This window comes from Ovis aries, chromosome 3 (genome assembly GCF_016772045.2).
Source record: "Ovis aries strain OAR_USU_Benz2616 breed Rambouillet chromosome 3, ARS-UI_Ramb_v3.0, whole genome shotgun sequence".
Lineage (NCBI taxonomy): Eukaryota > Metazoa > Chordata > Mammalia > Artiodactyla > Bovidae > Ovis > Ovis aries.
In genome coordinates, this window is record NC_056056.1 from 133,273,430 (window position 1) to 133,290,393 (window position 16,964).

At 52.6% G+C, this 16,964-nt stretch overlaps 1 protein-coding gene across 4 annotated transcripts; it reads left to right on the plus strand.

Annotated features, from left to right (window-relative positions):
• Positions 1 to 445: 445 nt before the first annotated feature.
• On the plus strand, positions 446 to 16,483 carry ITGB7 (integrin subunit beta 7). Of its 4 annotated transcripts, XM_042246671.2 has the most exons (16): positions 1,909 to 1,949; positions 7,094 to 7,155; positions 7,555 to 7,758; positions 9,505 to 9,706; positions 9,791 to 9,961; positions 11,090 to 11,331; positions 11,694 to 11,852; positions 12,104 to 12,199; positions 12,368 to 12,457; positions 13,470 to 13,619; positions 13,922 to 14,115; positions 14,446 to 14,669; positions 14,906 to 15,125; positions 15,249 to 15,457; positions 15,781 to 15,941; positions 16,219 to 16,483. In XM_042246671.2, the coding sequence occupies exons 3-16, from the start codon at positions 7,558 to 7,560 to the stop codon at positions 16,297 to 16,299; spliced, it is 2,400 nt and encodes a 799-aa protein (XP_042102605.1). In that variant the 5' UTR covers positions 1,909 to 1,949; positions 7,094 to 7,155; positions 7,555 to 7,557; the 3' UTR covers positions 16,300 to 16,483. The 4 variants fall into 4 exon arrangements, with proteins under 4 accessions (XP_042102606.1, XP_042102605.1, XP_027823059.2 ...); XM_042246672.2 differs by lacking the exons at positions 1,909 to 1,949; positions 7,094 to 7,155 and adding an exon at positions 446 to 1,194; XM_027967258.3 differs by lacking the exon at positions 7,094 to 7,155 and having other exon boundaries at positions 1,909 to 2,249.
• Positions 16,484 to 16,964: the final 481 nt, after the last annotated feature.

Here is a 16,964-nt window from a genome sequence, read left to right on the forward strand (position 1 = left end):
TCCCCAAGGGCCCATTCTGAGTGTCTGGGCCTCCCATGTTCGCCAGGCGAGGGCCCTTAGATTGGGCTTTGTGAACCTCCAGGAAGGTGCTGGGCCTCAGAGGTCTTTAAGCTGTCCCCACCCCCCGTTCTGTAGACGTGCACATCTGCCCTTCTCTGCGGAGGGGGTCGTTGCCATTTCATTTGGTTCTCAGGAGGGTCCCTGGCCCCAGAAGAAAAGCACGGTGCACATCTCAGTTATAGTGTGTCTGTTTTACGCCAACCCCTCACCCCATGAGCCGCGCCACCCCCTCTACCCCTGTGATCCCAGGATCACCTTCTGAGTCACCCTTCTCTCCATGACCCTGCTTGCCCTCCACGACCCCACTGTTACATTCTGTCCTAATTCCTCTCCTTGCCCCTGCATGCCATAGCCCCTGCAGCACCCCAGCCTCAGCCCCACTGCCTTTGACCTCTGCCACTGTGCCCCTGGACTCTCCCTGGACCCCTATGACTCCCCATCAACACCCACCCCTCCCTTCTTCCCTGGAGTAGCGCCTTGCCTACCTGTGCTTGGCTGTCTCCTGAGGACCTGTGCACATAGGGGAGAGAGGTTGAGGATGTGGGAGTAGGGAACGAGAGGAGGGGGGGGAAAGCAGAAGAAGAAAGTGAAAGAAGCTCTAGAGGAAACCACAGGGCCTGTAGGGAAGGAGGGGTCATTGCTGTGGCAATGCCGGTTGTGGGGGAAGGGCAAGAGGTCTGAGAGCCAGAGGCTGGCTGAAGCCCACCCGGAGGAGGAGCCCCTTCTCCCCAGTTGCTCCTCTGGCAGCTACACCCCTCCCACCCACTTGATGCTCACGGAACACCCTGCCAGGAGATGGGCTCTGTGGTCCCTGCACAGTAGAGGAGACAGACCTGTGAATGGACATCACGTGCAGTTCCTTCTTAAAACTCCCTGTGGTCAGCTGCGGGCCTCGACCTCTTTTCCTGGCAGCCTCGTCCTTGCCCGACTCCAGCTGCCATGCGGGTGCTCATTTTTGCCCAGTTCACTTCTGCCACCCCCATCCCAGGCTCCACCGTTTGACTCCCAACCTCATCCTTTGAGCCTGGCCCTGTGCCAATGTCTCCCAACTTTCCAGCATCTGGATCTTGAATTTTACATTCTTCCATTGCTATTACTTCTCACCCATCAATTCTCACTCTTATCCAGCCCCTGGTAAGTGCCACATTCTCCACTAAACAATTGCTGCAAATAATCTCATTTCATTCTCAGAACAATCATATGAGTTTCACTTGACAGATGAAGCAGCCACGGGAAGGGTAAGTAAGTAACTGGGGGGCCCATTACTGGTAAATGACAGAGCCAGGGATTTGAACTTGGGCAGTTTGGCTCCAGAGTCAATGTAGTTAAGCACCCACTCTAAGACAGTGGGCGCCAGGTTTTCAGAAAGAACAATAGTCATTAACTTCCCCCTCCTACAGTACTTACTGCCTCCATATTTCTTCCTTCCCGTCATGTTCCTATATGAGGAAGTAGAGAGATCAATTTGGGAGGCAGGCGGACCTGGATTTAAATCCAGACCAGCTAGTTTGCTAACTCTGTGATCTCGGGCAAAATTCTTTACCTTGTACTTCTAAGCCTCTACGTCTGTAAAATTAGGGGGCTGGGGGAAGTTTCACACCTATGTCATGAGGTTCTTGTGCGAATGAATTACGTTATGATGATATATCCAGCTCACAATAGGCATCCAGTAGATGAGCTTCCTTCTTCCAGATCCCTGTGTCACCAACTCCCTTGATCCGTTTTCACCCTTATCTGCTCCGTCGTCTCCTAGATCAGTCACCCCCACCACCCCCAAGTCTCCCCCACCCCGGGGTGTGTCACTTCCTCCTCTGCAGCCTCCCAGATCAGTACACAAAGGCTGCTGCTACTGCCGGAGGAAGGGCTGCTCCGCACGCAAGCACGCACCTGTGAGTACCAGGGCACCAGCCCTTCTGCCTCCTCTCGCTACCCGCCCAGGCCCCACCTGGTCGCACGCAGCCTTCTGGGAAGAGGGCCTTGGCCTGAAGACATCCAGGGTTCAGCTTAGTCTTGAGAAGGGCTCTGACATATCTGCATTCCCAAGATCTCCTGTCCTTTCCCCTCACAAACCCTCCCTCCCCCAACCCATCTCTCGGGTTGGTTTCCCAAGAGTGGGACTGGAGACAGGAAAAGGAGGGCGGGGATGTATGAGCCCATCATTTGCTTTACAGCTATGTGTCAAGGACAAGGTAAGGTTCTCCCTATATTACTCCCCAGCCGCTACGCCTGCTGCCTAATGCTTTGTGCTCCCCTCAGGCCTCCCCCCCTTGGGCAGATCCCACACTCCTTGGAGACAGTGGCTCAGTAGCTCAGTTCTGTCTCCTCCTGCTGAGTGGGCAGCAGAGTTTCCTCCTGACTTGGGAGTCCTGGATGGGTGGGGAGGATGCTCTCTTTCTCAGCTGCTGCGGGGGCAATAGGGTATTGGAGTCAGAATTAAGTCCGGGAAAATGGACAACCCAGAGGGAGCGAAGGGAAGATCCAAGAAGACCCCAAGGGAAGAGAAAGGGGATTAGGTAGAGCCCATGGGGACTGGTGCGGAGAAGGTGAAACTTTCCATGAAGATGGGGCCTGGGTTGGAGGGGGCAAAGCAGCATGCAAAGTGAGAGCCCTGGTCGGCTTCAGTCCCTGCCTCTGCTCAAGTTCGCTGGGGACCCTGGGCAAGTCACTCACCACTTCTGGCATTCAGGTTTCCATCTGTGAAAAAATGGGGTGGAAATATATTTCTCCATTCTATGTTTAGGATCAGAGGGGGAATGGAAGTAAAATGAAGAACTGTAAAGAAGTGGAGAAGAGAAAAGCAGACTAGAGGTGTAATCAGATTTCTGAATAGGAAGGGGAGAGAAAGGGAAAGACAGATTAAGATACAATTGGTGGCAAGTCCTGCATCCCAAGGAGGGGGGAAGGGGGTTGGGGGGACATGTCCAGGGCCCCATTTAAGGGAGATGAGCAACTCCTGGGGAACCAGTGTGGCCCAGAGCCCCACCTGTGAGAGATGAGTCAAAACGCTGTTCGTGCAGTAGCATCCCTAGCCTGGGCAACCACAGGCGAGCCAAGCCAGCAAGCCTGAGGTTAAGCGGAGGATGAGCCCTGGGCTGGTCTCTCTCGAAGAGGGTGGAGGCTCTGTTAAATATATATATACTACGCCTGAGGTCACAGGTGGTGGGGAGCAGGACGGGGGCGGTCAGCGGCTTGACACCCCACCCCTTCCCCACACCCCATGTCGAGTGTCTGGTACTGAGTCTCAGCCCAGGCTGAGAAGGATGTTGATGCTTCCTGAAAGAGTGAGCTGACATTTCAAATGCACTGCTGATGGTTGTGGAAACTGTTGCAGCCCTTCAGGAGGTCATGTTGGTTAGGCCCGCACTGCTTACCAGTATTACAAATGATTCCTATTTATTAGCCCTACAAATCCTCTTCCAGGGTTTATCCTATTAATACAACATACACACCTGTGAAATGATAAATCCAGGAATTTTCACTGCAGTATTGTTTATAATAGTGAACAATTAGAAACGACATAAATTCTCATCACGAAGACTAAATACAACATGACATATCCGTGCAATGGAAATCTATACAGAACAAGGGAATTCTTTATTTCTTGGGTAGTGGGAACTCCAAGAAAAGTAGTGAAACTGAGGAAGATGCAAAACTGGGTGCAAAGTACTCTAGCATTTGCTGAATTCCATCATTTGATTATATCACTTGAAGACTATATATATGTTCATGTTAGTTTGTATATACACTAAAAATCTCTTGAAAGATGACAAGAAAAAAAATGCTAATAAATGATGGTTATTTGCTTGGTATAAGTGTGGAAACTGGGGTGGGTTGGGAATAGGAGAGGACATTTCTCATGATCTTAACTTTGATTTTTAACGTGGTGCTAAAATACACATCAAATCGATCATTTAAACCATTTTAAGTGTATAATTCAGTGGCATTAGGTACATTCACAATGCTGTGTAACCATCACTGTTATCTAGTTCCAGAACTTTCTCTTCACTCCACAAGGAAACTGCCCATTAAGCAGTCACTTCTCATCCTCCCCTCCTCCCCAACTGTCAGCAATCACTAAGCCACTTTCTGTCTCCATGGAGTTGTCTAGTTGGGCTGCTGCTGCTGCTGCTGCTAAGTCACTTCAGTCGTGTCTGACTCTGTGTGAGCCCATAGACGGCAGCCCACCAGGCTCCGCCGTCCCTGGGATTCTCCAGGCAAGAACACTGGAGTGGGTTGCCATTTCCTTCTCCAATGCATGAAAGTGAAAAGTGAAGGGGAAGTCGCTCAGTTGTGTCTGACTCTTAGCAACCCCATGGACTGCAGCCTACCAGGCTCCTCCGTCCATGGGATTCTCCAGGCAAGAGTGCGGGAGTGGGGTGCCATTGCCTTCTCCCTAGTTGGGCTAATTCATATAAATGGAGGTGTATAATGTGTGCTTGTCTGTGACTGGTTTTTTTCACTGAACATCGTGTTTTCAAGGTTCATCCATATTGTAGCATGTATCAATACTTCATTCTTTTTTATGGCCAAATAATATTTCATTGTATGGATATGCCATAATTTACCCATTCATCAGGTAGGCATTTCTGGTGGGCATTCATCAGGTGGGTTGTTTCTGCCTTTCAGCTATTGTAAATGGTACTGCAATGAAGAGTCCTGCACAAGTCTGTGTTTGCTTAAACATCTGTTTTCAGTTCTTTTAGGGATATCCTTAGGGGTAGAATTGTCAAGTGCCAGGGTGATTCTGTGCTTTAACTTCATAAAGAATCACCAAACTGTTTTCCACAGTTGCTGTACCATTTCACATTCCCACCAGCAATATATGAAGGTTCCATCTTCTCTGCATTCTCATCTACACTTGTTTTCTATTTTTTTTTTAAGTCTAGCCATCTTAGTGGGTGTGAAGTGGTATCTCACTGTGGTTTTGATTTGCATTTCCCTGAAGGCTAATCATGTTGAGCATTTTTTAATCTGTTGTTCATCACTTATCAATCCTCTTTAAAGAAACATCTAAGTCCCTTGCTTATTTTAAAAGTAGGTTGTTTTTCTCTTTCTTGTTGAGGTGTAAGAGTTCTTTATATATTCTGGATACTTGACAGATACGTGATTTGCAAATATTTTTTCCCATCCTGTGGTCTGCCTCTTCACTTTCTTGATAATGTCCTTTAAAGCACAAAAGTGTAAAATTTTGAAGTTCAGTTTATCTAGCTCCTTTTGTTGCTTGTGCTTTTGATGTCATAGCTAAGAATCTATTGTCAAGTCCAAAATTATGAAGATCTACCCCTATATATTTTTCTAGGAGTTTATAGTTTATCAACTTATACTTAGGTCTTTGGTCCATTCTCAGTTAATTTTTGTGTATGTTGTGAGGTAGAAGTCCAACTTTATTCTTTTAAATGTGGATATCCAGTCATTCTAGCACCTTTTGCTGAAGACTTCTTTCTGTATTGAATGGTTTGGCATCTTTGTTGAAAATCAATTGGCCATAAAGGGATGGACTTGTAAATTTCTTTCTTTTCTTTATTTAATGCTTTTGGCTGTGCTGGGTCTTCCTTGCTTTGCAAGGGCTCTCTCTAGTTGCTTTGAGCAGGGGCTACTCTGTTGCAGTGCGTGGCCTTCTTATTGGGGTGGCTTCTCTTGTTGCAGGCACAGGCTTTAGGAGTTGCAGCACACTGGCTTGGTGGTTGCAGCTTGTGGGCTCTAGAGCTCAAGCACACGGGCTTAGTTGTCCCGTGGCATGTGGAATCGTCCTAGATCAGGGATCGAACTTGTGTCCCCAGCCAGATTCTTAACCAGCGGATCAACAGGCAAGTCTAGATTTGTATATTTCTGAACTCTCAATTCGATTCCATTGATCTCATTGCCTGTCCTTATGCTGATACTGTGGGCTTCTCAGGTGGTTCAGTGGGTAAAGAATATGCCTGCAGTGCAGGAGATACAGGAGATGTGGGTTTGATCCTGTGTTGGAAGATCCCCTGGAGAAGGGCATGACAACATACTCAAGTATTCTTGCCTAGAGAATCCCATGGACAGAGGAGCCTGGTGGGCTATAGTCCATAGGGTCACAAAGAGTTGGACATGACTAAAGCTACTGAGCATGCATGCACGCATGCCAACACCACACTGTCTTGAATACAGCAGCTTTGTAGTAAGTTTTGAAAGTGAGAAGTGTGAGTCTTCCAATTTTGTTCTTTTTCAAGATTGTTTTGGCTATTCGTGCAATGCTATATGACTGTTAGGATCAGCTTTTGCATTTCTATAAAAATGGCCATTGGGATTAACTCTTTTGATTTTTGAAGTGTGATACTGAACTGCCTATTCAAATTTTAGTTAGTAAGTTTCTGTTTTGTTTCGCAGCAGTGCTAGGTTTTCATTGCAGTGCGCAGGCTCTTCTTTGTTGTGGCAAGTAGATGTCTCTCTACTTGCGATGCACAGGGGCCTCTCTAGTTGCAGCATGTGGGTCTAGTGACCTTGTGGCATGCGGGATCTTAGGGGTCTCTAGTTGCAGCGTGTGGGCTTAGTGGCCCTGTGGCGTGTGGGGTCTTAGTTCTCCAATCAGGGATCAAACTTGCATCCCCTGCATTGGAAGGCGGATTCTTAACCACTGGACTACCCTGGAAGTCCCAATTAATAAATTGTTAAAATTCTCAAATTTGCCTGGTCTTCCATACAGGTCATTCCAGGAATTACCCTGACTTCAAGCTCTTTCTCCAAAACTCTAGATCCCCTTTGTGCAATGTACAATAAAGAGAAAAATTTACCAACTCTGGCCTTCCTTTCTTCATTATCTCAGACTTTTAGACAGCTCTTCTTAAGGTCTAACTATGATTCCTCTTGCTGTCATGTTGGTTAATTACAGCTGATTTCCCTGCCTTTTTCACATACTCCCTCATCTGCTCCAGCATTCTTTCCTCTCATTCCTAATCCCTGACTTCCCACCCTCCCTTATTTACAGCCCCTGGCCCTCTTCCTTTAGAATCCATGGTTATGAAAGCTACAAGGAATGTCAGATTTTTTTTTTTTTTTTTTTCAGCTCACTTACTTAAAGTTATGGAAACTAAGGCTCAGAGAGAAAGTTTGACTTGACACCAGCCAGTGAGTGACTGAGACTGGACCAGACCTGGTCCATTTCCTCTCTGTTTTGTTCTCTTTCCACTATAGCTTGGAACTGGTGAAGAGCCCTGTGTGCAGACCTTCCTGCACCCATGTCCCCTCTCCAGACTCTTGCTTAGGCCATTTTGCCCACTCTGGCCTCATAAAGTCTGCACACAGGAGGGACAGGTCTTTTCCAAGGCTCCTACCTCAGCCTGGGACGTGCCCTTTCCTGCCATTTTGAAGAAACTGCTGAATCCACAGGGGGAAGTGAAACTATGGGGGGAGATAAAGAGTTGGGGTAGAGTTTTGAGAGGGACAACCACAGGCTAAGTTTAGAGGACCAAGAGTTTGGGGGCCCTTCCTGAGGACCCACGTGACCCCCTTTATATCCTATTACAGACCATGGTGGCTTTGTCAATGGTCCTTGTTTTCCTGCTGGCCCTGAGCAGAGGTGAAAGTGAGTTGGACGCCAAGAGCTCATCCCCACAGGAGGCCACAGAGTGGAGGGATCCCAATCTGTCCCGGCCAGGGTCCTGCCAGCCAGCTCCCTCCTGCCAAAAGTGCATCCTCTCACACCCGAGCTGCGCCTGGTGCAAGCAACTGGTAAAGATGGGCTTGTGACCTCTGAACTGTGTGTGTGTGTGCAACCTGGATATACAAGTATGATTGTGTGGGTACATGTGTGGCTTTCTGGGTATGCTCTAGTCCTGTATATGACTGAGTTTGTGCACATATGACTTCTGTCTATGATCGTATGTGTGTGGGCACACACATGCATGCAAGAGTCCTCTGCATACATGTTTGCATCCGTGTATCTGTATATATGGAGAAGACTTGTGACCTTAAACTTGGAGGAAGCATGTTCTCACCGAACTCTTGCTTGTGTATAGCGAGAGGGATCTTTTGTGGGTATATCCATGAGAAAGTGTATTTGTCAGCTTGGGGCTGTCAAAATACCATAGACTGGGGGGGGCTTAAGTGACAGGAATTTATTTCACAAACAAATTGATTGAGGATGTGAAATCCCAGATCAAGGTGGTAGCTGATTCAGTTCCTAGTGAGAGCTCTCTTCCTGGCTTGCCGATGGGCTGCAGACAAGCTCTCTGGTGTTTCTTCTTATAGGGATCTAATCAATAGATCATGAGGGTGCTACTCGCATGACCTCATCTAACCTTAATTTATTCTCTAAGGCCCTAACTCCACATACTATCATGTTGGGGGTCAGTCCACTGCAAAAAGTGTGTGATTGGGTTTCTGGATCTGGGTTGGGGGTGGAGGTGTGTTCCTGGGTATGCAGCAGCCTATGACTGGGAGGGTAGGCTGGAAGGAGCTGGAAGCCTATGGGCTTTGGGGCAAAGGCTTGAACTACCTAAGTGGCAAGAAGGATGTGGGGGGTGGGGGGGAGGGTGTCTCCCTGGCTGGTCAAACAAAGCTGTTCTTTGTTCATGCCTTAAAGAGACAGGGCTCTGGTGTAGCAGAGCACAAGGGGTGCCTGAGCTGGGGGGATGGGGCAGAACTGTCTCACAGGAAATGGGGAGTTAGATGAGATAAGAAATGCGGCCACACTCATGGGAAGACAGAGCTCCAGAGCTGAGTGGGTCCAGGAGAAAGGCACGTAGTGAATCTGGGAGGCCTGGAAGGGGAAGACAGAGTCAGCGGGAGGCAGAGAGCAGAGGTGCCAGGCCAGAGGAGCCAGGCAGGGACTCTTGGGCCAGCTGGGTACATGTCAGTCTCCTCCAGTCCCCAGACCAGACCCTGGCTGGCACCTGAGCCAGCTGAGAAGCTGTTCTAACCATTTCCTTCCCCTGTGGCTCCCCAGCTAGTCCCAGGGTACCAGACACACTGAGGGGAAGCGGGTATTCTCTTCTGTCGCTGTCGTTTCCCTTCCCAGGGACTGTCTTAATCTGACCCCCTTCCCATTTTGGCCTGAGTTTGCGGGGGGGGGGGGGGGGGGGGGGGGGGGGGGGGGGGGGGGGGGGGGGGGGGGGGGGGGGTGGACTAGGAAGACAGGTTCTTCCTTTTTTAATGGTAGTGAGGTCCCTAAGATCTCTGTCCTGCTGGGGGAGGTGAGAGGTAGGTATCTGGCGGAAAGGGGGTGTAGAGATAAGGGTAGGAAAAGGGGGATGCTGTAGGAAGTGGGCTCTGGACAAGGAAGTAAGTACGAGGTTCGAGGTTCGAGGGTAGCTGTGGAAGGAAGGGAGGGGAGGGAACTGGGGGTGGGTGCAGGGCTCAGGGAGTTGCCTGACAGGGGAGGGCTTGGAAGTGGCCGGGATGGCAGGGTGGCTCTGGGAGCCGGGCTGAGGGTTTCGGGGGATCAGGGTTCCACACGCGCCTCCCCTTACCGCGCAGAACTTCACGGCGTCCGGGGAGGCGGAGGCACGGCGCTGTGCTCCGCGAGAAGAGCTGCTGGCCCGGGGCTGCCTCCCGGGGGAGCTGGAGGAGCCCCGCGGCCGGCAGGAGATGCTGCAGGACGACCCGCTCAGCCAGGGCACCCGCGGCGAGGGGGCCACCCAGCTGGCGCCGCAGCGGGTCCGGGTCACGCTGCGGCCGGGTGAGTTAGGGGGTGGCGGGCAGTCAGGCCGGGGGCTGGGATTCCACCGCGCCCGGCTGACCTCCCCACCACCTCCACCCGCAGGAGAGCCCCAGCAGCTCCGGGTCCGCTTCCTTCGAGCGGAGGGATACCCCGTGGACCTGTACTATCTTATGGACCTCAGCTACTCCATGAAGGACGACCTGGAGCGCGTGCGACAGCTCGGGCACGCGCTGCTGGTGCGGTTGCAGGAGGTCACTGACTCCGTGCGCATCGGTAAGCCCCGCGGAGCCCTGCCCGCTCCTGCCTGCCCTCTGCCTCTAAACAGCCGCACCCCAGCCTCTGCCAATGCCTAGGAAACACAAGGGCCTCACCTGCCCTCTCCTGCCCACCCCCCACACTCCAAGAAAGTAATCGAGAAGATTCCCTGGAGAAGGGATAGGCTACCCACTCCAGTAGTCCTGGGCTTCCGTATGGCTCAGACAAAAAGAATCCACCTGCAATGAGGAAGACCTGGGTTCGATCCCTGGATTGGGAAGATTCCCTGGAGGGGGGCATGGCGACCCACTTGTTATTCTTGCCTGGAGAATCCCACGGACAGAGGAGCCTGGCAGGCTCCAGTCTATAGGGTCGCAAAGAGTCGGACACCACTGAGTGACTAAACATAGGACAAGAAAGTAAAGCGAGGGTTTATTTACGTGAAAGCGTGCTCTTAAGGGGAGAGAGAACAGGCAGACTCAGGTGAGAGGCTGTCCTGAGTTGCTTTTTTCCTGCAAGCCGGTTCCCAGGGGCATAGAAATGAAGCCTCGGAACACTCGTGGCCTCTCCTGGTTTCTAACAGACCTGGCCAGGCCACGGGTTCCTGATATCTATCCCCAGAGACATCTTCTAGGTCAGAGCTAGGGGAGCTTTAAGAGTCGGTCCTGTAGGACTTCTCATTTTACTGGAAGGGTAACTGAAGCCCCAAATCTGGAGAGACTGTGTTCAGACAGCTCCCAGCATCAGATGTACCACCTGGACACTCCCGATGCCTCGTCTCCTGGCCAAGGTCTAAATGCACCATCCCTGCTACACCTACTGCTCGCATCCCTCTGTTCACCATCCCCTGGGTCGTCTTCTGCTGCTGCTGCCGTTACTACACTGCACACTCGAGCCTTCTTTAGCTTCCACCAAACCCCTGCCACCATCATGTCCTCCTCCTCATATCCATTCCCCGCTTCCCTGAGCCTGTGCACTCGCCCCTTTGCCCCTGCTGGGTCCTGGGTCCCTGGCCCTTTAGGAGCACCCTCTCCCATGAGCTCCTCTGTGACTGCCCCCACCCCAGTTCTTGGGGACTCCCTTCCTGAGTCCTCAGCAGCGGCCCCCATCCAGTGATGTCTGCCACTGCCTTCATGACTCTCCCAGGCTTTGGCTCCTTCGTGGACAAAACGGTGCTGCCCTTCGTGAGCACAGTGCCTTCCAAGCTTCGCCACCCCTGCCCCTCCCGGCTGGAGAGCTGCCAGTCACCCTTCAGTTTTCACCATGTGCTGTCCCTCACTGGGGATGCAAAGGCCTTCGAGCGGGAGGTGGGACGCCAGAATGTGTCCGGCAACCTGGACTCGCCCGAAGGTGGCTTTGATGCCATTCTGCAGGCTGCCCTCTGCCAGGTGAGGGGGTGGGGAGGATCTTTGAGTTGGATGAGCTGGTTGGAGCCAAGATGGGCACCTGTGGTTAGTCAGTGCACAGTTCTAGGGGGTGCCCTTTGTACTATAGTCCCTATAGTTTGCACATTTGACAATTTCCTGGTGGATTGGAGTGAAATGTCTAGAGGAAGAGGCATACTTTTCTAATTTACAAGGCCTCCACTAGCAGCAACCCTATTTGGGGAGAAGCAAGGAGCTGGAGACAGGAGGATGGACAAACTGAGTCAGAATGAGGCCGGCCAAATCCTTGGCTAGTAGAGCTGGTGGGTGTAGCTCAAGGGCCCTCCATGGCTCAGGTGCACAGCCTACCACCCACCCCACTCCAGAAGCAGATTGGCTGGAGAAATGTGTCCCGTCTGCTGGTGTTCACGTCAGATGACACATTCCACACAGCTGGGGATGGCAAGCTGGGCGGCATCTTCATGCCCAGCGACGGGCACTGCCACTTGGACAGCAACGGCCTCTACAGCCGCAGCCCAGAGTTTGTGAGTCACTACCGTTCCCCACCCTCCCTGTGGGACCCACACCTCTGCTCCTCCCAGAACCTCTCCCTGTAGCCTCACTGTCCTTACGATGGCCACCCCGCCATCCTCCCCAGCAGCTCCTCCTCTTCACGTCCCTCCACTCCCCAGCCCCTCCCCTCCTTCTAGCTGGTGGAACCCTGGAGTTTCAGGGCACCCCCTGCATTCTGTGAGGGGGCCTGGGGTACTCACCTTGTCCCTACTCCTTGCTCCAGGACTACCCCTCCGTGGGTCAAGTAGCCCAGGCCCTCTCTGCGGCAAACATTCAGCCCATCTTTGCTGTCACCAGCGCCACACTGCCTGTCTACCGGGTAAGAGCTGTGTGAATGCCAAACCCTCCCATGCCCAGCCTTTCTCAGCTCCCTCAAAGGCCCATTTTCCCCTCCCGATATGCTCTTCTTCCAGAGTCCCCCCTCCATCCGCAAGCTTATTTCCTGAGAGTTGTGACCCACCATTTCCTTCAACTCCCCCCATCGCAGGAGCTGAGTAAGCTGATTCCCAAGTCTGCAGTAGGGGAGCTGAGTGAGGACTCCAGCAATGTGGTGCAGCTCATCATGGATGCTTATAATGTGAGGGGCTGGGTGGGTGGGGGGCACTGGGGAAAATGGAAAGGGACCCCCAGGTAGGATGGCAGAACCAAGAGGACAATCACCTGTTGGTATCACACCCCACAGCTCCTGCCTATAGTCTGTGTGTGTGGCCGTCATTAACAGCTCAGTCACTCAGTCTTGTACTCATTCATAAATCTTAAATGCCTGATTTGTACAGAGCATGAAGCACTGCTCTGGGCAAGAAAGGGAATTAATATTGATTGAGTTTTTATTTCATGCCAAGCACCATCCCAAGTATACACTGTTTGATGTCTCTTTTACTCCACTAAAACCCCTCCCTGCTTGGAAACTATTTTTCTAGTTTTATCCATGGGGATACAGACGCAGGGAGGAGGCTAAGTGACTTGCCCAAGATCACACAGATAACAGACACAAGGGCTGGCACTTGTCTATACATAAAGAATGTCATATCTGGAGATTGCCTTCACTATAAGCTTATCAATAATTCAGAGATAATCTTCACAGGAACCATAGAATTTTACAGGTAGACAGAACCATAAAAATTCATGTTTCTTGGGGTTAGGTCTTATCTCTGCAACTCGACTGCAGGCTTCTTGATAACAGAGACTGTGTTCTAAACCCATGGTGAAAAAATGTGAGACAATATCAAATTTCCCAGGACAAACTCAACTGAAAGAATCTGCTCTTTAGACCTTGTATGCTCACAGATTACATGTCCAGACATGAGGTTTGAAAAAGCTAGCTACTACGTTTACAGTGCTGGCTAGCCCCTGAGCCCCACCAGGTCTTTGCCGCAGCGGCACTGAGATGCCGTGTTGGAAACTTCTGGACCCTGTGTTCTCGCTCAAGGTCATCCCAGGTCCTTCCTGCAAACTCCTCCTGACTGGGCCGAGCAGAAGGAGCCCCCAGGTGGGCTGAGGGCGGGGTTCCGGCAGGATGCAGAACAGCTGGAGAGGGCCTGAGCTGTAACCAGCCTTCACATGGTCACTCTCTCTCGCTCTTTCCCCAGAGCCTGTCATCCACTGTGACCCTCGAACACGACTCTCTTCTCCCTCCGGGGGTCCGCATCTCTTATGAATCTCAGTGTGGGGATTCTGAGAAGAGACTGGGTGAAGCTGCCGACCGGGGCCAGTGCAACCACGTCCGAATCAACCAGACGGTGAGAAGGAAGGGTGTGGGGTGTGGGGTGGGGGTTGGGGGAATTGAGCAGGCAGGAGGGGATGGGGGGACAGGCCTGGGAAACAATGTAAAAAGCCTGAGGTATCCTCCACCCGTCCTTTCTGAGACACTTTAATGAGCAGCTTCCTCCAATGGTTCTAGGAGATGGGTGTTGGCATGACCCTGTCCCTTCATTCGCTAGGCAGGGTTCTGGATGACCAATGGGTTTGCAGTGTGTGCACGCGCACAGGAGTGTGTATGCACACAGGATCTTAGTATGAATCCCCCCTGCCTTGTCCTCAGGTGAAGTTTTGGGTTACTTTCCAAGCTGCCCGCTGCCTCCCAGAGCCTCATCTGCTGAGGTTCCGAGCCCGTGGCTTCTCCGAGGAGCTGACTGTGGAGCTGCACACACTGTGTGACTGTAACTGCAGTGACGCCCAGCTCCAGGCTCCTCACTGCAGCGATGGCCAGGGGCACCTCCAGTGTGGGGTGTGCAGGTGAGAGCCCACTTCCCTCACCCATATGGCTCCCCCGTACTCCTCCCACCTCACCCTCCATCCCTCCACCCGCGACTGTCTCTAGGTATCTTTTTCGTAGACCTTCCAAGACTCCACCCTGACTTTCACCTCCTGAAGCTTCTTCCCTCCACTCCAGCTCCCCCTGCTCTTCTGCTCCTCAGAACTCCGTTCTAGTCCATGCTCCTCTCAGCCTCTGCTCTCTCTCCAGCTATCTTGAGATCTTAGGTTTAGAGAGTTTGGGGAAAGGCAGGTCAAGACATGGTCAAATTCTCTGATCCCTCCTTTCCCTCTCTTCCCTTCCCCTCCCAGCTGTGTCCCCGGCCGCCTGGGTCGACTCTGTGAGTGTTCAGAGGCTGAGCTATCCTCCCCAGACCTGGAGTCTGGGTGCCGGGCCCCCAATGGCACAGGGCCCCTGTGCAGCGGGAGGGGACAGTGCCAGTGTGGACGCTGCACCTGCAGCGGGCAGAGCTCTGGACGTCTGTGCGAGTGTGACGATGCCAGCTGTGAGCGACACGAGGGCATCCTCTGTGGAGGTACCTGGAGACCTGGGGAGAGGGCTGGGGTCAGAGTGGCCCCCCAGGGGCATTGAAGCTCTGGGAACTTCTTAAGGGCAGGAATCAGGCTGTGATGTAGGGGTTGGAGGTGGTCTGACACACTCGAGGGAAATGGATGCACAGGAGTAGATCAGCTCTAGGCAGCCCGTGCTGGCATGTGGTGCCCAGTGGCTGTGGGGAGGATGGTTGTCACCCTCCATGTGGCCCTACCTCAGGCTTTGGCCGTTGCCAATGTGGAGTGTGCCACTGTCACGCCAACCGCACGGGCAGAGCATGTGAATGCAGCGGCGACACGGACAACTGTGTCAGTCCTGACGGAGGGCTCTGCAGTGGGCACGGACACTGCAATTGCAACCGCTGCCAGTGCAACGACGGCTACTATGGTGCCCTCTGTGATCAGTGCTCAGGCTGCAAGACACCATGCGAGACACACAGGTGAGCCCTCAGGCCTTGACCTTGGGCACTGGGCTCACCGAGCCCCTCCCGCCCACCTGCTCTTTCTGTGGGTCATCTGGTGACAGCTGTCCAGCTGGTAACTTACTGGCACCCACTGGACAGGGACTGCGCAGAGTGCAAAGCCTTTGGGACTGGTCCCCTGGCCATGAACTGCAGCACAGCGTGTGCCCACGCCAACACAACTCTGGTATTGACCCCTACCCTGGATGACAGCTGGTGTAAAGAGAGGACCCAGGACAATCAGCTCTTCTTCTTTCTGGCAGAGGATGTAGCTGGAGGCAGAGTTGTGCTCACAGTGAGACCTCCAGAGGGTAAGTGGGGAGGGATACTGTGGACATGCCACATGAAGCCCTGCAAGTTTAATGAGTAGGGGGCCAGAACTCTGGAGGTGAAGACGCCAGGCAATCAGGCTGGGGACTGAAGCAGAGCTGTGAAGCAAGCAGAGTACAGATGCTGGATCAAGTGGACCTGGCTGAGGCCCTGAGTGCTGGGATAACCCTGATCCTGTGGAAGTTCCCTTTGTTTTCAATGACAGGCAGGACTAGGGAGGGTGATGGGGCTGGACACATTGTGGGTGACGGGTGATCAATTCCTAGGCCCTGGCCCCCAGAAGTCCATTGTCTCTTCCCCATAGAGGGAGCAGACCACACCCAAATCATTGTGCTGGGCTGCGTGGGGGGCATCGTGGCGGTGGGACTGGGACTGGTCCTCGCTTACCGGCTCTCAGTGGAGATCTACGACCGCCGAGAATTCCATCGTTTTGAAAAGGAGCGGCAGCATCTCAACTGGAAGCAGGTAAGGAGGCTGCCTCCTCCCCGACTGGGTGGGGTCTTCCATGCTTCCCCTGGTTACAGGGGTTTTGCTTTCTGCTTCACCATCCCCAACTCCGCCCCATTCCTTCTACACACCCCACACCCCAGGCCTGTGCCGCCTCTGCAGGCTTACCCTGGTTCCTCTGCTCACTTCCATCAGTTCCTGGGGTTCCTGCTGAAGTTTCTAGGCTGGCCTCTTAGACCTAGATAAAAGAGGAGTCCTGGGAGTTTTCCTCATCACTGGCAACTTCTTTCCGCAGGACCACAATCCTCTCTACCAAAGCGCCATCACGACCACTGTCAACCCCCGCTTTCAAGAGGCAGACAGCCCCCTTCTCTGAAGTGGGGAGAGAAAATCACTGCAGGGCTCTTCTCTGGGACAGGAGTTGAGGCGTGAGGTGGATCAGGCTACAGCTTGGCAGGGGCATTGAAAGGGCTGCCTCCTGCTGCAACCTTGCTTCCCTAGCTACCTCACAAGGAGTGGGGGCTATCCCACCCAGGTCTACAATAAAGTCTTGACTGAGAGCACACCTGTCAGTTTGTTTTACCTCAGGCCAGGACATGTTGTGGAGCCTGGGCCTCAGGCAGGCTCACATGCATTCCTCCCCCTACCACCTGAGGGCAGGGTGAGGGAGAGTTTATCAAGCGTAACAGTGCTTGATATGACAAAAATGACATGAGCTGCATGGGGGGCAGCAGCACCGGGCTGGGTGGGCGAGTGAACCCTCAGCTAAGCTGACCAAGGAGCGCAACAGACCACACTTGGAGAAACGCTGCCTCGGCTGGTGTCTAGCCTCATTCTGTCCTGCTACATTTATTTTCTTTCCTTATTCAGAACTGATAGCCTGTGTTTACTGCTGCTTGTTGTGCCTCTGCAAAGGGGAGCTCGTAGGGTGCTGTAAGTTGTGGGGTGGTTGGTTACATTTGGTGGGAAAAAATAAAACTACTTTGGCCCCAGTGAAAAAACTTCTCCCAAGGATGTTCCTCCCAAAGAGGAGATAGTAGG

Bases quoted from the DNA above. Each gene is read 5' to 3' on its own strand.
- ITGB7 (XM_027967258.3), top strand. From the start codon at position 2,208: ATGAGCCCATCATTTGCTTTACAGCTATGTGTCAAGGACAAG. The intron at 14,670-14,905 runs GTACCTGGAGAC...GCCCTACCTCAG, and splicing joins CGAGGGCATCCTCTGTGGAG to GCTTTGGCCGTTGCCAATGT. The intron at 15,458-15,780 runs GTAAGTGGGGAG...TCTTCCCCATAG, and splicing joins CACAGTGAGACCTCCAGAGG to AGGGAGCAGACCACACCCAA.